Below are 14,722 nucleotides of genomic sequence, written 5' to 3'. Positions count from 1 at the left end.
ACCCATCTTGCCTAAAGATCACCCACCCCACAAACCTACTTCTTCAACCTCTATCAGATTTTTCCCTTCTGTGCCTTTTGGGATAAGCCCAAGTACATATCTGCAATGTGTTTCATGTTTGTGACTCATGATCTCTCACGGTCACCTATCTCTAGTTTCCTTCCCACAGCTGTTTGTTTGCATCTCTTTTCTATCCCTTCTTTTAAAAAGTCTCTAATCAAAGTATAAGAAAACTTCTGTTTTGAATCTGGAGGCATTTAGATGTGTTTCTGGGGCTCTATAAATCCTGGATAAGACAAACCGGAAAAACTATTCCAGTTGGTGACAACCTTTCACATAAAAACTGTTTGCTTTTTTTAAAATACGATTTTTAACGCAGTAATTCCTGTATTTACTGCCAGGTGGAGCTCTAACACAATCTGTGAAGAAAGAAATGGGATCAGGTAATAACTGTGCTCTATCAAGAGAAATTTAAGATTTCTGGTGAAGTAAATCTGTGCCAATTTGGATTAAAATAAATTCCATCAAACAGTCATTTTTGTTGCACTATACAATTCCATTTATGGCTGTGAAAGAACAGAAAAAGAAGAAAAAAAAAAGGTTGTATCGTCCTGTGATAACCACTCAAAAGACACGCCCTGAAGATACAGTCAAATACAAGGAAGAAAGAAAAAGAAGGCAAGTCCTATTGAAAAAAAAAGCCCCACTGGAAATACATCTTGCAGTGAGCTATGCCTAGGGGGTTTTTGCCAGCAGTCCCATAAGAACTTCACCTCTGGCTTGCTGGCTATAATCTCCCACATTCTGTTTTCTGCTGTGCTTTTAATAAATCAAAGTCTTTGCAAGGTTACATCCTTGAGGTGGGCTGTAGTCAGCTTGGCGTTTGAAAGCAACAATATCAGTAGAATAATTTCACAAAGAAATGTGATTTTGGGACAAAAAATAGACTTTGGGATAAAAAAAGGATATTCACCTTTACACGTGTTGAACAAAAGTTTGTTGGGATAAATAGAGAGAAACATGCAATAACTTTAACTGTCTTTGGATCAAAGTTTTGCATTAATTTATTCTATACAGGCTGAGAAACAAATTCACTTCTCTGACTTCCCAACCATGCAATAACTCTCTTACCCCTCTAGGTGGACTAGAGGTTGATTTTCTCCTGTATGTTCCATTTCTGTGGTTCATGTTCTCAATCACTACTCAGAGTCACTCTCTGCATCTTCTGGAAATCTGCTGATTGCTCACCTATTATCAACTCAATTCCAGAAGCCCAGTTCTATGTGAAAAATGGATGTAGGCCCTTTGGCCTGAAAGATTTCCTAGATTTTTGCCAAAAATGCATCAACAGAGGAAGGTGAAAGCAGTGACATCACTTACTAAAAACCCCTAGGATAAAATTTCTGACAATTTTGAACTACAGAGCTGTTACAGCAATCCCAAAGGCCTAAACGCTACCATGCATGATACAGGGAAATCTTCTGCCAGACTGCACAGCTAATTAAGTAGAAAAAAGGACCAAGGGTTTGATCCAGAGATCTGCTTGAGTCAACAGGGCCTTTTCCAATTATTTCAGTGGGCTTTGGAGTCTATCCTAAGATAGCACGACCACCAAGAACAGCTGGGCAGGTGTGAGTGATCTGTTATGCTTGACCAAGGGAGTTATTTCCAGAGGCATCGCTCACTGTGGCATGATGGATGGAGCAGGGGAATGAGAAAGTCATTTTGGCCACCCTTTGGCAAAGTTCTCAGGCAGTTGTTTCAAGCTGTGTCCACCCATCATTGCAGAACAATTCTGCAGGCTTGTGCTTCCTTTTCCTAGCAATCAGTAGGATGTAGGATGGTCAAGTGGGTGAGTGAAACAACCTTTCATGTCTGAAAATGTGAGTTCACATCCTGTTGCAGGTCTCATGATAGTGATACCAGTGTTCTCTGCCCAGTTCATAGTTCATTATTCACATCATCAGCACCAGATGCTGTCTCAAATATGTGACATCTCCCACTGAGGACAATAAGATATTGGCTTTTATATCAAATGTCAGGGAATAGGTTGGCAGAGTTGTTTCATGTGGACTGTGAGAGAATCTGACTTCATAAAAGTTCTCATAACACTATCACTGTGCTCTCTCAGCACCTTCAGCTTTTGCTGTAATGTGGGATTCATCTCACCTGACCTAGATTCTTATTTTGGCTGCATGTAAACTGCACAGAGGGGGAGCCTATCTTTCTTTTCTGATTGAGAATCCTAAACAACCAGCTCAGATTTGATGCTTTTGTTCTAGATAGCTCATATGAAACAAATCACATTAAATCAAATTAGTACCACTAGATAAGAATTTTGCAAGAAACTTGTTCACCTATATAATCTACTCTTCTGAGGTTGCTTAGGCCTTTGCTGCCATGATACCTTGATAAAAATAGATGTCAATAAATGAAAGATAAACAAAACAAAACATCCACCCAAAACAAACACCAACCCCTCCCTGCCCCCCAAAAAATTCCCAAACAAACAAACCACAGAAACAGAGTTGGAAGTGCTAAGAGCATCTCTATTCAACTGCTGTATAAACTGTGGCACAAATCTTTTGAAGAATCAATAATTACTTAAATTTATTGAAATGCCTTCTGTGTGAGCTCAGTTTGGCAATATTCACTCTGGAGAAAGTCCTGACCCATAGTGATCTACAAAGATGCCTTCTATTCCCTCACCTGTTATTTGTATCCAAATGTGGTCACAAGGTGGTAAATTAAGGCTAATCTTTCTCAAATAAAAGCAAATACACACTAAATTAACACCACACATATGTAAGCTTTTCTCTTTTTTTTTGCTTGTCTTGTTAAATTTGCAGCTTAGCAGAGTGCTAGATGTGTGGGTCTCACAATGCTGAGACATACAGTGTGACTGTGTTAACGTTATGTGGGAACCATGGCCAAGATTTTCGAGAGCTGGTGCCAGAAGTTGGGCTCCTAAATAAACCTCCAATTTGCCAAACTGGATAATGCTTTACACTATCCAGTGAACTCAGTAAGAGCTGCTGGATCTAACACCTATTAAAATTGTGGCAATTATTTGGGAATCTAGCTATAAGATTTGTAAACACATATCCTATTCATTAGTGATGCATCTGTAGTTCAGCAGTGCCGATGTCTACGGACAAACTAGAAAGAGAATGTTGTTCCCTGGGAACTTCAAAAGAGTTTCTATTGCAAGTGTGCTGAAAATCACAGTTTAAAAGTGTTCTGTCACATGTATCCTTAGACCCACTTAGCAGTGAGACTCAAGCACCCACAACAGGGTAGGGCAGATTGATCATACTGAGTGCATTAGACATCTGCTTGCTTTTATTATGTCCAGGCTGGGAACTTTTATGCATTTTACAAAGGGAACTGACAACCATGCCAGCAAGTCACTCTTGTGAGCATTGGAAGTATCCAGTATGAAACATAAAAGAGTGAAACATTTCTTCAACCTCTCTCCCCTATCAGGGAATTTGATGTCTTTTAGTCTGGGCTTCCCTCCTAGGGGTGGTTTCCCTTATCACGGGAACTCCTTGCTCCTTTCTAAGGTGTTTTCATAGGTTAATTACCTCTCAGCCAAAACTAGGAAGTGTAAAGTCTTCCAGGCTCTAAATAAGTTCCCTTACCAGTGATCCACCATGCAAAACCGCAGAAAAGTAGAGGAATTACCTTCAACCTCTCACTTTTGTGCTAAATGGGGACATCCAACACAACCAACGCATTGAACTTTGTAGAGTTTACAAAGAAATGCAAAGGCTGCATCCTGAGGGGTTAAGATCCACCACTTAGGACTGGTGTGAGCTGCCAAGATGGCCTGAAGTACTTTAAAAATGGGGTACTCATAGATTTATGACCTTCTGTGGATTAGATGACAGCTGAGAGATGACTCTCAGGGCACAGAAACTTACATTCCATTGGAGGTTCAAACCTAAGCCATTCTGAAGGTGAAACTTGGGCTCCTGAGAGGCCTAAATACTGTGTGGCTTCTTCTCTGTAGTCTGATCAGAGCTGCACAATACATTTTGTATTTGGACATGCCTTCAAAAACCCCAATGCTTCTCTACAAGATGAGTGTGTTGTGCCAGAAGGACTGAACACTCAGTAAGGAGACTTAGTAACCTTGCAGCTACTCAGTGAGAATGGAAGAAGGCAGGAGTGAGGGGAAAAAATCAGGTTTGTAGGAGACAAACAAACAGTGCAAATTTTACATTGAATCAATCTTACTCTATCCCCATTACAAAAAGCACAAACAAAATAAACAAAAATTTTAAGTCCCCTATAATTTTTTTAATGGTTTGTATCCTACTGGTTATGCAAGAGTTGTTCTTGTGTTTGTCTTGAGCATTTTATATTGCTTTTCCATTTAACACACCTGTGCTGTTCATAAAAAAACATTTAGCATTGATCTGAGGCTAACTGAGCTGAGACCAGCTGGGTGAGTGAACTTGACTTTGCAGGTGGCACTTTGCAATTCTCTACCTTTCTGCCATCAGGAAAGGTGACAGGGTTTGCAGGATTTCAAAGGCTGTTATGAACTGGAAGGTGGTTCATGTTGGGGAAAACAGGTTGGTAAGTAACAAGAGGTGTAGGAGGCTTTCTGAGGAAAATAAACCCATGAAATGAAACATTTCACTTAATTAAGCAGCCCCATTTTACAGTAGGGAGATCAAAGGAGAGAGGAATGGGAGAAGTAAAGAATGCAGTCTGTCCCATAAAAGATAGGTGAAAGGGGAAGATAAATCTAAAAATAACAAGGGAAACCTGTGCAACCCTCAATGTTTTATGAACAAGCATACTAAAGCAGCAAAACTAACCAGAAGGGAGGACAGGGGAGGATTTTTGGCAGACAGTATTTCTCTGTGGCACAGCCAAGTCCCAATGGGATGGACACCACATCTTGATCAGCCTGCACACTGAATTAACAGAAGAAATAAAGGAAGGAGTTTCACTGAAGAAGGGGACAGAAAGCAATTGATAGAAAAAGATGAAGAAGGATGAAGCTGAGTCAGGGGAGTTTTAGGTTGGATATCAGAAAAAAGTTCTTTGAGCTGGACTCAATGATCCAGATTGGTCTCTTCCAGCTCAGTCAATTCTATGACTGCAAGATTCTATGATTACAGGAGAATCTGAGGGGTTATAAGGGAACTTGTTTAATAATAAGAAAACACAAAGAATTCAAGCGCCCAGCACTATATTCAGATCTGGAGTAGAAAGAGCTGAGACACTAAACTCTTCAAATGGACAAGAGCAATGTGCAAGGCTGCTTCTTCTTGTAGATAAGTGACTCAGGCTGCCAGATTCTTACTTTGCTCATTCAGAGCTTTGTTTTGATCTTTCAACAAATCATATCAGAAAGATATCCAGACCCATCAAAAACATTTGTTTTTGCCTTGGATAGCATTTAACAGTCCTGTGTTCTGCAGTAGATCAGACTGAATGTTAATCTGCATCTTTAAACACTGCCGTTCCTCTAAAAATCTGACCTTAATGACATTTACTTGCCATTGATAAAATGAGGATGACTCCTGTGTATCCCATCAGAATTTCCAAGTGGGCACTATGAGTTGCTGTGATACTGCAATGGTTACAGATCAATAAATAAACTTGAAAAAGTTTCTTCCTCCTAATTCACTAAAAATCTTGTTCAAATGCCTTCCGTGATTACTGGGAGGGCATTATGAAAACTTGGCTTCAGAATGCAGAACACACTTTAAAGAACGTTCTCCATGGTTTCTTTATTAATGGATAATTTCCTGAGTCAAACCCTAAGAGAGACTGAAAGAAAACTGGATTTGTTATCTGGGGACAGCTGCAGATACGCAAGTCCAATTTTTAAACAGCTAAAACAGATAGAGCAAAAGCTCCCTTGGTTTTCAACTCACCCTTTATATTGGGGCTGCCTGCTTCATGCTTTTTTTCTGCCTCTTTTTATTTTCAGCTTCCAAATGGAAATAGATTTGAAGCCTTGCCTCTGTTTAATTCCCATTATTTTCACTTGCACTTTAATACCACTGAGAGAAGTTCAAGAGCTGCCTGTTCTGCAGTGTCAGTGGTGTGGAGTGTGCCAGAGGTGCCCTGTCACCCTGTCCAGGGGTGTTTTGATGACGGCAGAGGGCAGGCAGAGCCTGTCACAGCTCAGGGACACGAGCAGGCAGGGGCTGCTGCTGCCTGCTCCCTGCTCAGCATTGCCAAGGCATGATATCATGGTCGTGTTGGGAGTTTATCTCACACACAAATTGCCACAGGAAGCATTTTGTCAAAATTTCAAAATCAAAGTAGTCACAGTCTCTATAGTGAGCAGCTTTATTTACTTAGGAGATAAAGGCAGCAGAGCAGAAAGTTAAATTAGGGTATGCAGTCTCCTGCTTCTGTATAAATGCTGAAAGGAAGTCAATGCCTCTCTCAAAGCCAACCACGAAAAGAAATGCATTTCCTAGAATAGCCATTTTTAGACTTTGCCAGTAACTTAAAATATAGGAAATACAGAATCAGGAAATATAGAATCAGCAGTGTTGGCTATGCCAACTGTAGGCAACACTTAGGAGGAGCTCAAATTTCAAAAATGTTCTAGTAACTTAAAAAAGGGTAGATTATCTCTCTTTGGCTTTGTTCTAAGCATTCCTGAAGCACCTCACAGCTGTCAAAAAAAGATGGAATTAATCTTTAAGGAAGAACGTGTCAGCATTCACACTGCAGTGTTCTTCAAGGTTCATGCTGCTACTTTTCCTTGCCTTTTAGCACTGTACTGCTTTTCCAGGTCCCAGCGTAAATCTGTTCATATCCAAGTTTGGCATAGCCCATCACAAGACAAGAGCATGGCATGAATCTACTTATTTGGATATCCCACATTAAAAACAGGGCCTGAAGTATTTTGCAGTCTAGTTCACTAAGCAAACAGCTAAAAAGCTAAGCAGCAATTCATTTACCTAAACTATATAGCAAATATTATAGATACTTTTCTTCTGGCAGCTTTCTTCAGTAAATCCACTTCCCTTCTCAGTCCTTGGTCAGACAAACTCCTACAGAAATCCACTCACTATAGAGGTTCAGAGGACTTTTAAGACAGTATTTTTCCCAGCTCTTATCAGGTGTACAAAGGAAGCAGTTGGAGAGCTACGGATTGGCTTATGGAAAATATTTGTTTGTTTTTAAACTTTCCAACTTTTACCATACTTGCAACCATGGATATTCAAATCAGTGATACTGATCAGCACTGACATGCTTCAGCATGGCATGTTTCCTTCCTTGTGAATCCCAGCTCAACCATGTGATGGCTAATACACTCAAAAATGCAATGAGCTTATGGTCCATCTATCTGTGCAGAGTGTTCATCCTTATGGGGGACTCTGAGTTTTTCAAGAGAGTTATTTTAATCTCTTTAGATGCCATGGGACCAGCTATTGTTCTCGCTGGCACCATTTTTGTAGTTAAAATTAAACTCATCTTAACTTCTTAACCAGCCGTGGAGTTGGCACACATTTAAAAAAAAAATTAAAATTAATCTTCTTATTGGGGGCACTATATATTTTGCATGGCAGAGAGATTGTGTAAGCCTGCAGTGCCTGAATTGTCCAAATAAGTTGTGATTTGCTCCATCAGGGCAGATCTTGGGCAGGCCAAATCAGTCTCTGAGCTGTCCTGATCTTCAGAGAGAGAGAGCTGCCCTGAGGCTCATCCTCTGCTGAGAGGAGAGAATAAACTCTTGGGGCTTGACCTGCCCAGCCCTGGGACCAGGACAGGCCACACACAGCATGAGCTGGGATCATGCAGTTGAGTCTAGTGGAAGGATGAAGAAGAAAACAGAAACACAAGGAAATGTGTGAAAAGATGAACTAAATTAACTAGATAATGGGGCTTGAGGCAAAGGTTACACCAGTGCTGAGGTCAGAGAAATAGTGCAGAAATGGTCAGATGGCTGCTAGGCCACGTCCAACACTGACAGCTCACTGCTGGCTGCCTAACACCTGTTGATTGAATACCTGACCAGGAGAATGTGAAAGTATTCCAAATAAAATTGTTGCTCTTTTACATTCTACACACAGAATTGCTCCAAGTTGTGATGATTTTTAAAGTTGATGTATTTTTTTCAAAATATTATTTCTTCCTCACCTGTAATGTCAGTCTATGCTTTTCCAAATTTAATACTGTGACAAAAGTGGGAAAAGACAATTTTAATAACTTTTTCAAAGTTTTCCTCCTCATTTTGGCCAGTTGCAGCTGAAGTCTAAGAGACTGGGATTAAAAGTATTTCCAGACACCAAATTTCTGTTTTCTTCATGTTACTTAGTTTTTATCACATAAAATCTCCAGCAATTACCTCCTTATTTTACTTAAAAACACAACACATGCACAAATACATACAACAGAATAAATGACAGTATTGCAATGACTTTAATAGACATGAAGATAACAGAAATATAAATAAAATACCTCACAATAACTTAACACTCCAGAAAGAAATGCCTTTGGCTTTTTATGAAGTATTGATGTCTTAGAGGTGATCTCAACAGATAGAAATATAGCAGTACAGTGGGAGACCACAATATGAGAGACAATCAGGAAACAGTCTGGACACAATGTTATCTCAGAGACATGGAAAAATGTATATTTATATACCTACAGGGTAGGTAGAAGCCTGAGCTGTCAACAGAAGGGGAAGGGTTGAGACGATAATTTGAAACATCCTGAGCGGAAAATATAAATTACCAGCCCGGGGAGGGGTGTAAAGCATGCTTGCTTTTGGGTAAAAATAGAGGTGTGTAATTCGGGAGCCACTCACCGTGCCTGGGCGGGGGTAGGGGATGCGCCCTTCGTACTGCACCCAGCGGTGATCCGCGCTCTCCTTGTGCGCGTACGGACCGTTGAACACCGCCCGGATCTCTGCCATGCTGTACACACACACTGCCGAGCCCTTGAACACCGAGCTGCAACACAAGATGCACTGGTGATCATGGTTTGCACATTGCAAACACGTCCTCGGTGCCACCACCAGGCAATTAATGAATTACAGGGTCTAATGGGGTTTGCATCAATCCTGCACCTGGTGGTTGATAGAAGTGCTGCTGAACAACAGGTCTGATCACTACAGGTATTTAATGGCACTGCCGTTACAGTTTTAAGCTTTACCCTGTTGAAAACTGGATTGGCCTTTGCGACCACGTCATAGTGTCATTTTTTTCTAGTGGCTGACAGTTTCCAGCTATCCTTTACTAGCTCTTTGGATTAGAATTTTATCCAAATGAAGGACATTCATTTACATTGTGTTCACATCTGGAAGCCCATATATTAGTGAAATAGGCGAGGTCTCTGAGAATTACAAGTTGCATTGGCAAGACAAGATAACAATATATAAAAATAAACACTTATTTAATTTTCTGTGCATTTTTCCTTTTCTGATGTATTTTTCTAAAGAAACCCAAAACGTTTCAGTTTTTCAAAGAACACCATGCCAGGTTGCTGAGTGGCATGTACTTTAGTTACTTCACAAACCATTTCATTTATTGTGTAATATTTACTTCAGTTTTAAGTATTTTCTGTGGTTATATATTCTAGGGAACTACTGTGGTGAGTGTTTCTGAATTAAGGAGTGTCTTGGCAATTCTTCATTGTAATCATATTGGCCAGCATTTGGTTAGTTATTACTTACACTTAATTCAAAGATTCTGGAGACGAAAGAAAGAATTATTCATTTTTTCTGAAAATTCTATAGAGAGCACCTCACTATTGCTGCTGAAAGGTTATTAATTAACTAGTACATCCTCTTGAGATAAAGTTGAGTGATTCTTTCATAAACTCTGGTCTATAAAATCACTGAACTATCAGTTTAGAGAGTAGTTTGGATACCGAGAAACAGCAGATGTCAAGTTGCTGCTTACAGGAATGAGGCTTCACAACAATATATTGCCTAAAATAGTGACTACTGGCTCCTCAAAAAATATTATAGAAATTTATAAATTCAACTGGATGAGACTGAAATAGTCTAGCGTGCTTCTGATTGTTACATTTTCATTACTTTTTACAATAATTCTCAGAAGTTAGGCACATTAAGGTTTAGGAACATAACTTATTTCCAGATCTGAAAAGTATTGTCCTTAGTGACTACAGCCCTGACACTGGATGCCTTATTCCAGCAGTTTCTAACTGCTCTCAGGAATCAGGATCTAGTCTAGAAGAACTGAGTATATACAAAACTATAAAAGTCCTGGGTAAGATCTTCAGCATTTGTTTCCAGAGGCAAATATGATCCTCACATATACCTTGTTGTAGTGAAGACTCCATATACAAGCGGGTTTCTCTCATCTCTTGTAGAAAGTAAGAATATATCTTCTGCAATGAGAAAAATATAATTGGGGATTTTTTTTAGTTAAACATCCACTGGCTTTTTCTGCATTTACCATTTGCAATTTGGAAATTTGTAAAAATATAACAAAGCTTTATTTTTGTTTAAATTTTAATTTCTTCTATGTGAATTTTTGCTAATATTCTGAAATGTGTTCATATCCAGGTAGTCTGGGGTTATATGGAAACAGTTTTTCACTTTCCAGCTTTTGGAGTGAAAGGGAAAAATCCCATAATTCTGATCAGATGGGCATTAGCTATAATCAGGGACTTCTGATCAAAGTTGCAAGTATTACTAGCCCTGTTTGGAAGAGAAGTAGACTCAGAACAAGACACAGTGCATCTACAAGCCAGAAAGGAAAGCACCCAACCAAAGCAGGCATTACTAATGTCAAAACAGACCATTAAAAATAAATCAACTTACGCAGCTCATCGAAATGTGTGTCTGCCCCTTCGGGACCAGGTATGGAACACACGAGCCTGGCTTTCAGAAAAGTTGTCCACTTGTTTATTAGGCTTCTTTGGCCTCCCATATCATTCTGCAAAATTAAAATGAAAATACTTAAATATTAAACAAATAAGAGCTTTAACGTATGACAGCACGGTATGGACTGTGCCTCTTCTGTCTGATTCCACAGTTTGTTCTTACCACAACACCAAAATCCTTTTTTTGTTTTCTTTTTCCTACGAGAGTGTAGGACAGACATTTTCTAAGTTGCTCCTGTAGTCACTTATCTGCTCACAGTGGGCAATTCAAATTTCCTAATTATACCCAAATTTGATTGCAAAATTCCTTCACCAGCTTTTTAAGTGGAATGCTGTGTGAAAACATGTCTAATATCACATGATTTCTTGCTCCCTGTGAGGCTAATTTTTACAATCAGTTGCTCTTCAAAATTCTTTACTAACCAAATAATAGAACAGAATGTTTTGGATAGATTTCTCAGAAAAGCAAAACTATATTCATCAGCAGCTTGCAATGTAAATACTGCACTGTTTTCTTTGTGTACATAGTACAGAGTGAAATGCATTCCAGGGAAAACCAGTCATATTATTTTAATAATCATTGTTATGGAAATATCAGTCTATCCTCCAAAAACAGGGATTTTTTTTTTCATTTATTTTACTACGGGTTTCCAAAACATAAGCATGCTTGCCCAAATTTCCTTTAGTCACTGGAGAAAGAAAAAAAAATCTATAAACATTAACTTGAAATTTTAATTATCATTAAGTAATTAAAGAGTAAGTGCCCTTCTACTCACTTGGATTAGTAGAGGGGTATGGCTGGTGGATTTTAGACTTAAATTTTAAGAAGCCAGACTAGTAGTTTACTCATGTACTTCTTCCACTCACTACATGAAGGACCTTGCTGGTTCCAAACAGCAGAACCATTTAGGTTCTGCAAAGCTATTTAGGCCCCAAAACTCTTCATCCTGAAAACGGTAAGGGTATTGATATACCAACAGAACCAAGAATTCAAACACTTCAGAGAAATGTTATCACCAGCAGTAGTCTCTCTCCCAGTTGCAGGCTCTGAATTAGCCCAGGAAGGTGCCTACTTCTTTCCTTTTTGAACTCTGAGGCTTAAGGGATCTCGGCTGCAAGTTTAAGGACCACAAATTTGGCCATAAATATTCAGCCCCTTCAGATTCATTAGGAGCAATCACTTCTTTGTTAATTCACTTTTCAGCTCCAAAGGTATAGAACCAGCCAGCAGGAAACACTGGGTGGTGGAAATTACATGTCATCACCACAGATTGTATTTGGCCCCTCAGGGCTGTATCATGCACAGTACAGGCACTCAGAAATATGGCTTTAAGTGTTGAAATCATTTCACAAGGAGCAACAATTCTCTGGTAATGTGCTCTAACTGCTTTCCCTTTTCATGTACCTGCTACTTTTAGATAGGTTAGCTCAGTTGGAAATGATTCCTGTTAATATTTTGGAACACCTGCTTTTACAAGAATTGCTGCCTCCTCTCTTCATTTCCTGAGGTTCTGCCACGCCTGAAGCTTTACATCTACCCAACAGATATATTACGAAGGTGTCAAAATTAGCAGCCTGAAGCCAACAGCAAAAAGAAGCTCTGCATGTGTGTGTTCTGTCGAAAGGCACAGCAAACAAACTTTGTGGTGCAGTTAAAACCAAACAATTACAAAGATGCAACAAAGAATCTTAAAAAACCATGGAGTGTTAAGCTTTTCCTTCCTCTGGCAATTTGTGTTAGCTAAGCAAATCTCACACTGCAGGGTTTCCACTTTGATTTCTGGTGGATGCAGTGCAGTGCCACAGGAGATGAGATGTCTCTAACTACCTGGCTAGGATCAGAAAACAGGAAGAAAGTGTGGAGGAAGTGATGGGGCTGGAATGGGAAAAGGACCCGTGTCTACTCCTGTCACTGCAGCTTCTGCAAGAGATGGGAAAAGATGTACTTGTGTTTTACCAAGTTTATGTTGTGATCCACCACAGCATTTTCACAAATGTTTATTCTGAATGTATCAATACTTCCACTGAGTTCCTAGAGAGCAGTGTGAACCAACTACTGTGCTCAAAGGAAGCAATCTTAGCAAATGCTGTGTGCTTTAAAGTATAAGATTCCACTGGGTTTCAGATGTATCCATATTTGCTTGCTCTCAAGCCAGGACATGACGTTAACTATGTTATTTGAATTTAAGACATTAGAACAGACATTCACTAGGTGTGTTTTACATATCCAAAAGCTGCCCAAGTAACACTGTACAGTTTATAATGGAGCAAGAGAGATTCAATGACCAGTCAGCGTTCCAAGAGCTACCAAGTCCTTCTGAAGCCAGAAAGTGACAAATTTATGATGCAGAAATTGAGAGACTGAAAAGACCTTTCACTGATTTAGACAGTTCCACATATAATATGCTGACATATCTTTCAGCATACTTCTTCCTACTGCCATGGCTGAACGAAATAAAAAGCACATTTTGCTAGGGAGGATGTTTTTGTGGTTTGGGGGCTTTGGGTGGGATTTTTTTGATTAGTAGTCATATAGTACTCTTCAATTCTATACATCATCTCTGATTAATGCACTGTCTTTCCTTTCCTACAATAAGACCAGGATTCATTGAGATGACCGAGAAAGTGAAGGAACTGACAAAGGCCATGATGGTTTTATCTACATATAGAATTAGTTTAGCTCAGACCAAGGAGGTTCTGAAACTATAAACCGTATGGGCATATCTTTGTTCCTGTAGTCTCAAGTAGTATTTATTGTGCTAAGCTCTGTAAATGTCTATTTTACTTTTTTTTTTTTTTTTAAGAAAGGAAACCCCTTACTTCCTCATACTATTTTCTGGTGCATATTAGGTCAGTCTTTGGCCCATCTTGAGGCCTCAGGTGCTGGAGAAGATGCAGTTGTTCTCCTTTCCTTCAGACTACATTGACATGAACTCATTCATTTTGCACTGCATCTCCCCACTCTGGTGAAGACTCCTTGGACCCTCATCATTCCTGACTATTGGCCTCTAAGAGGCTGCACAAAGGACATACTGCCCCAAATTATATCTGAGACTGGCTGCTACAGAAAGAAGACAGTCTCCTTTGCCAAATAGATTATTTAACAGTAGCAGTCTGGAATGAGTCACTGATGGGTTTCAATGCTGTGAGCTGGTTGTAGAGCAGGACATAAATACAGCAGGATGTACAGGCTGGGTAGTCAGTGGATTAGAAGAAAGGAAGACTGAAAATCACCAAAGCAAAGTCCAGTTAGTGCATAGGTGAACAGAAATATGGATTAAACACAAAGTCACAGACTCATCAGAAGACCACTTAACTGATTTATACCAAGCAAAGGTTTGCCTCAAGCCTGTTTAAGTAATAAACTGGATGAACTGAAATGATTTTTGACAAGAGATATGGTCTGAAGACAAAGAACTCTAAATATTTCAGGGAGATTGGACAAGGAGACAAGACAAATTTAAGTGCTGAGAGAAGGGGAAAGTAGCATGAGCAAGCCTTTCATTCCAAAAATATGGCTAATCTTGTAACAGCCAACCAGCCTTGAGAATCTGAAGTCTTATCTCCCAAAATATCACTTCTAAGCACACTGGATTAGCAGTGTTTACTATAAACTTTGTTACCGGACAGATGAAGGCACTTAGGACTGCATATTTCATTTTGAATATAAATAAAGCTTTAATTAGCACTTACTGCTTTGTAATCTCACAAACTGTAACAAATACCAACACTTCTGCCTGAAATACCTTCTTTTTAACAGAAAGAAGTGTCTGTAAAATCTTTTACTTGTGTTTGACTGAGTTAGGAATGTAGATAATTGCCAACTAGAAGGAGGGCTGCTCAATCTGCCACCTGTCGAGGAAATATTACCTCAAAATAT

General features: G+C 39.4%; 1 protein-coding gene across 3 annotated transcripts in view; it reads right to left on the bottom strand.

The window, feature by feature from the left end:
- The window catches only part of SEMA3D (semaphorin 3D), a 135,580-nt gene that overhangs the window by 24,847 nt on the left and 96,011 nt on the right, over nt 1-14,722 (bottom strand). For all 3 annotated transcript variants that reach the window (XM_085083312.1, XM_085083319.1, XM_085083305.1), the window contains exons 9-11: nt 10,781-10,895; nt 10,275-10,344; nt 8,798-8,942 (exon numbers count right to left, since the gene is read on the bottom strand). In XM_085083312.1, the coding sequence (XP_084939438.1) occupies nt 8,798-8,942; nt 10,275-10,344; nt 10,781-10,895 (330 nt within the window). The remainder of the gene's footprint in view (nt 1-8,797; nt 8,943-10,274; nt 10,345-10,780; nt 10,896-14,722) is intronic.

This window comes from Lichenostomus cassidix, chromosome 1Aa (genome assembly GCF_008360975.1).
Source record: "Lichenostomus cassidix isolate B80296 chromosome 1Aa, HeHo_3.0, whole genome shotgun sequence".
NCBI lineage: Eukaryota > Metazoa > Chordata > Aves > Passeriformes > Meliphagidae > Lichenostomus > Lichenostomus cassidix.
Note: the sequence above shows the minus strand (reverse complement) of the source record. Positions and strands in the feature narration are given on the sequence as shown.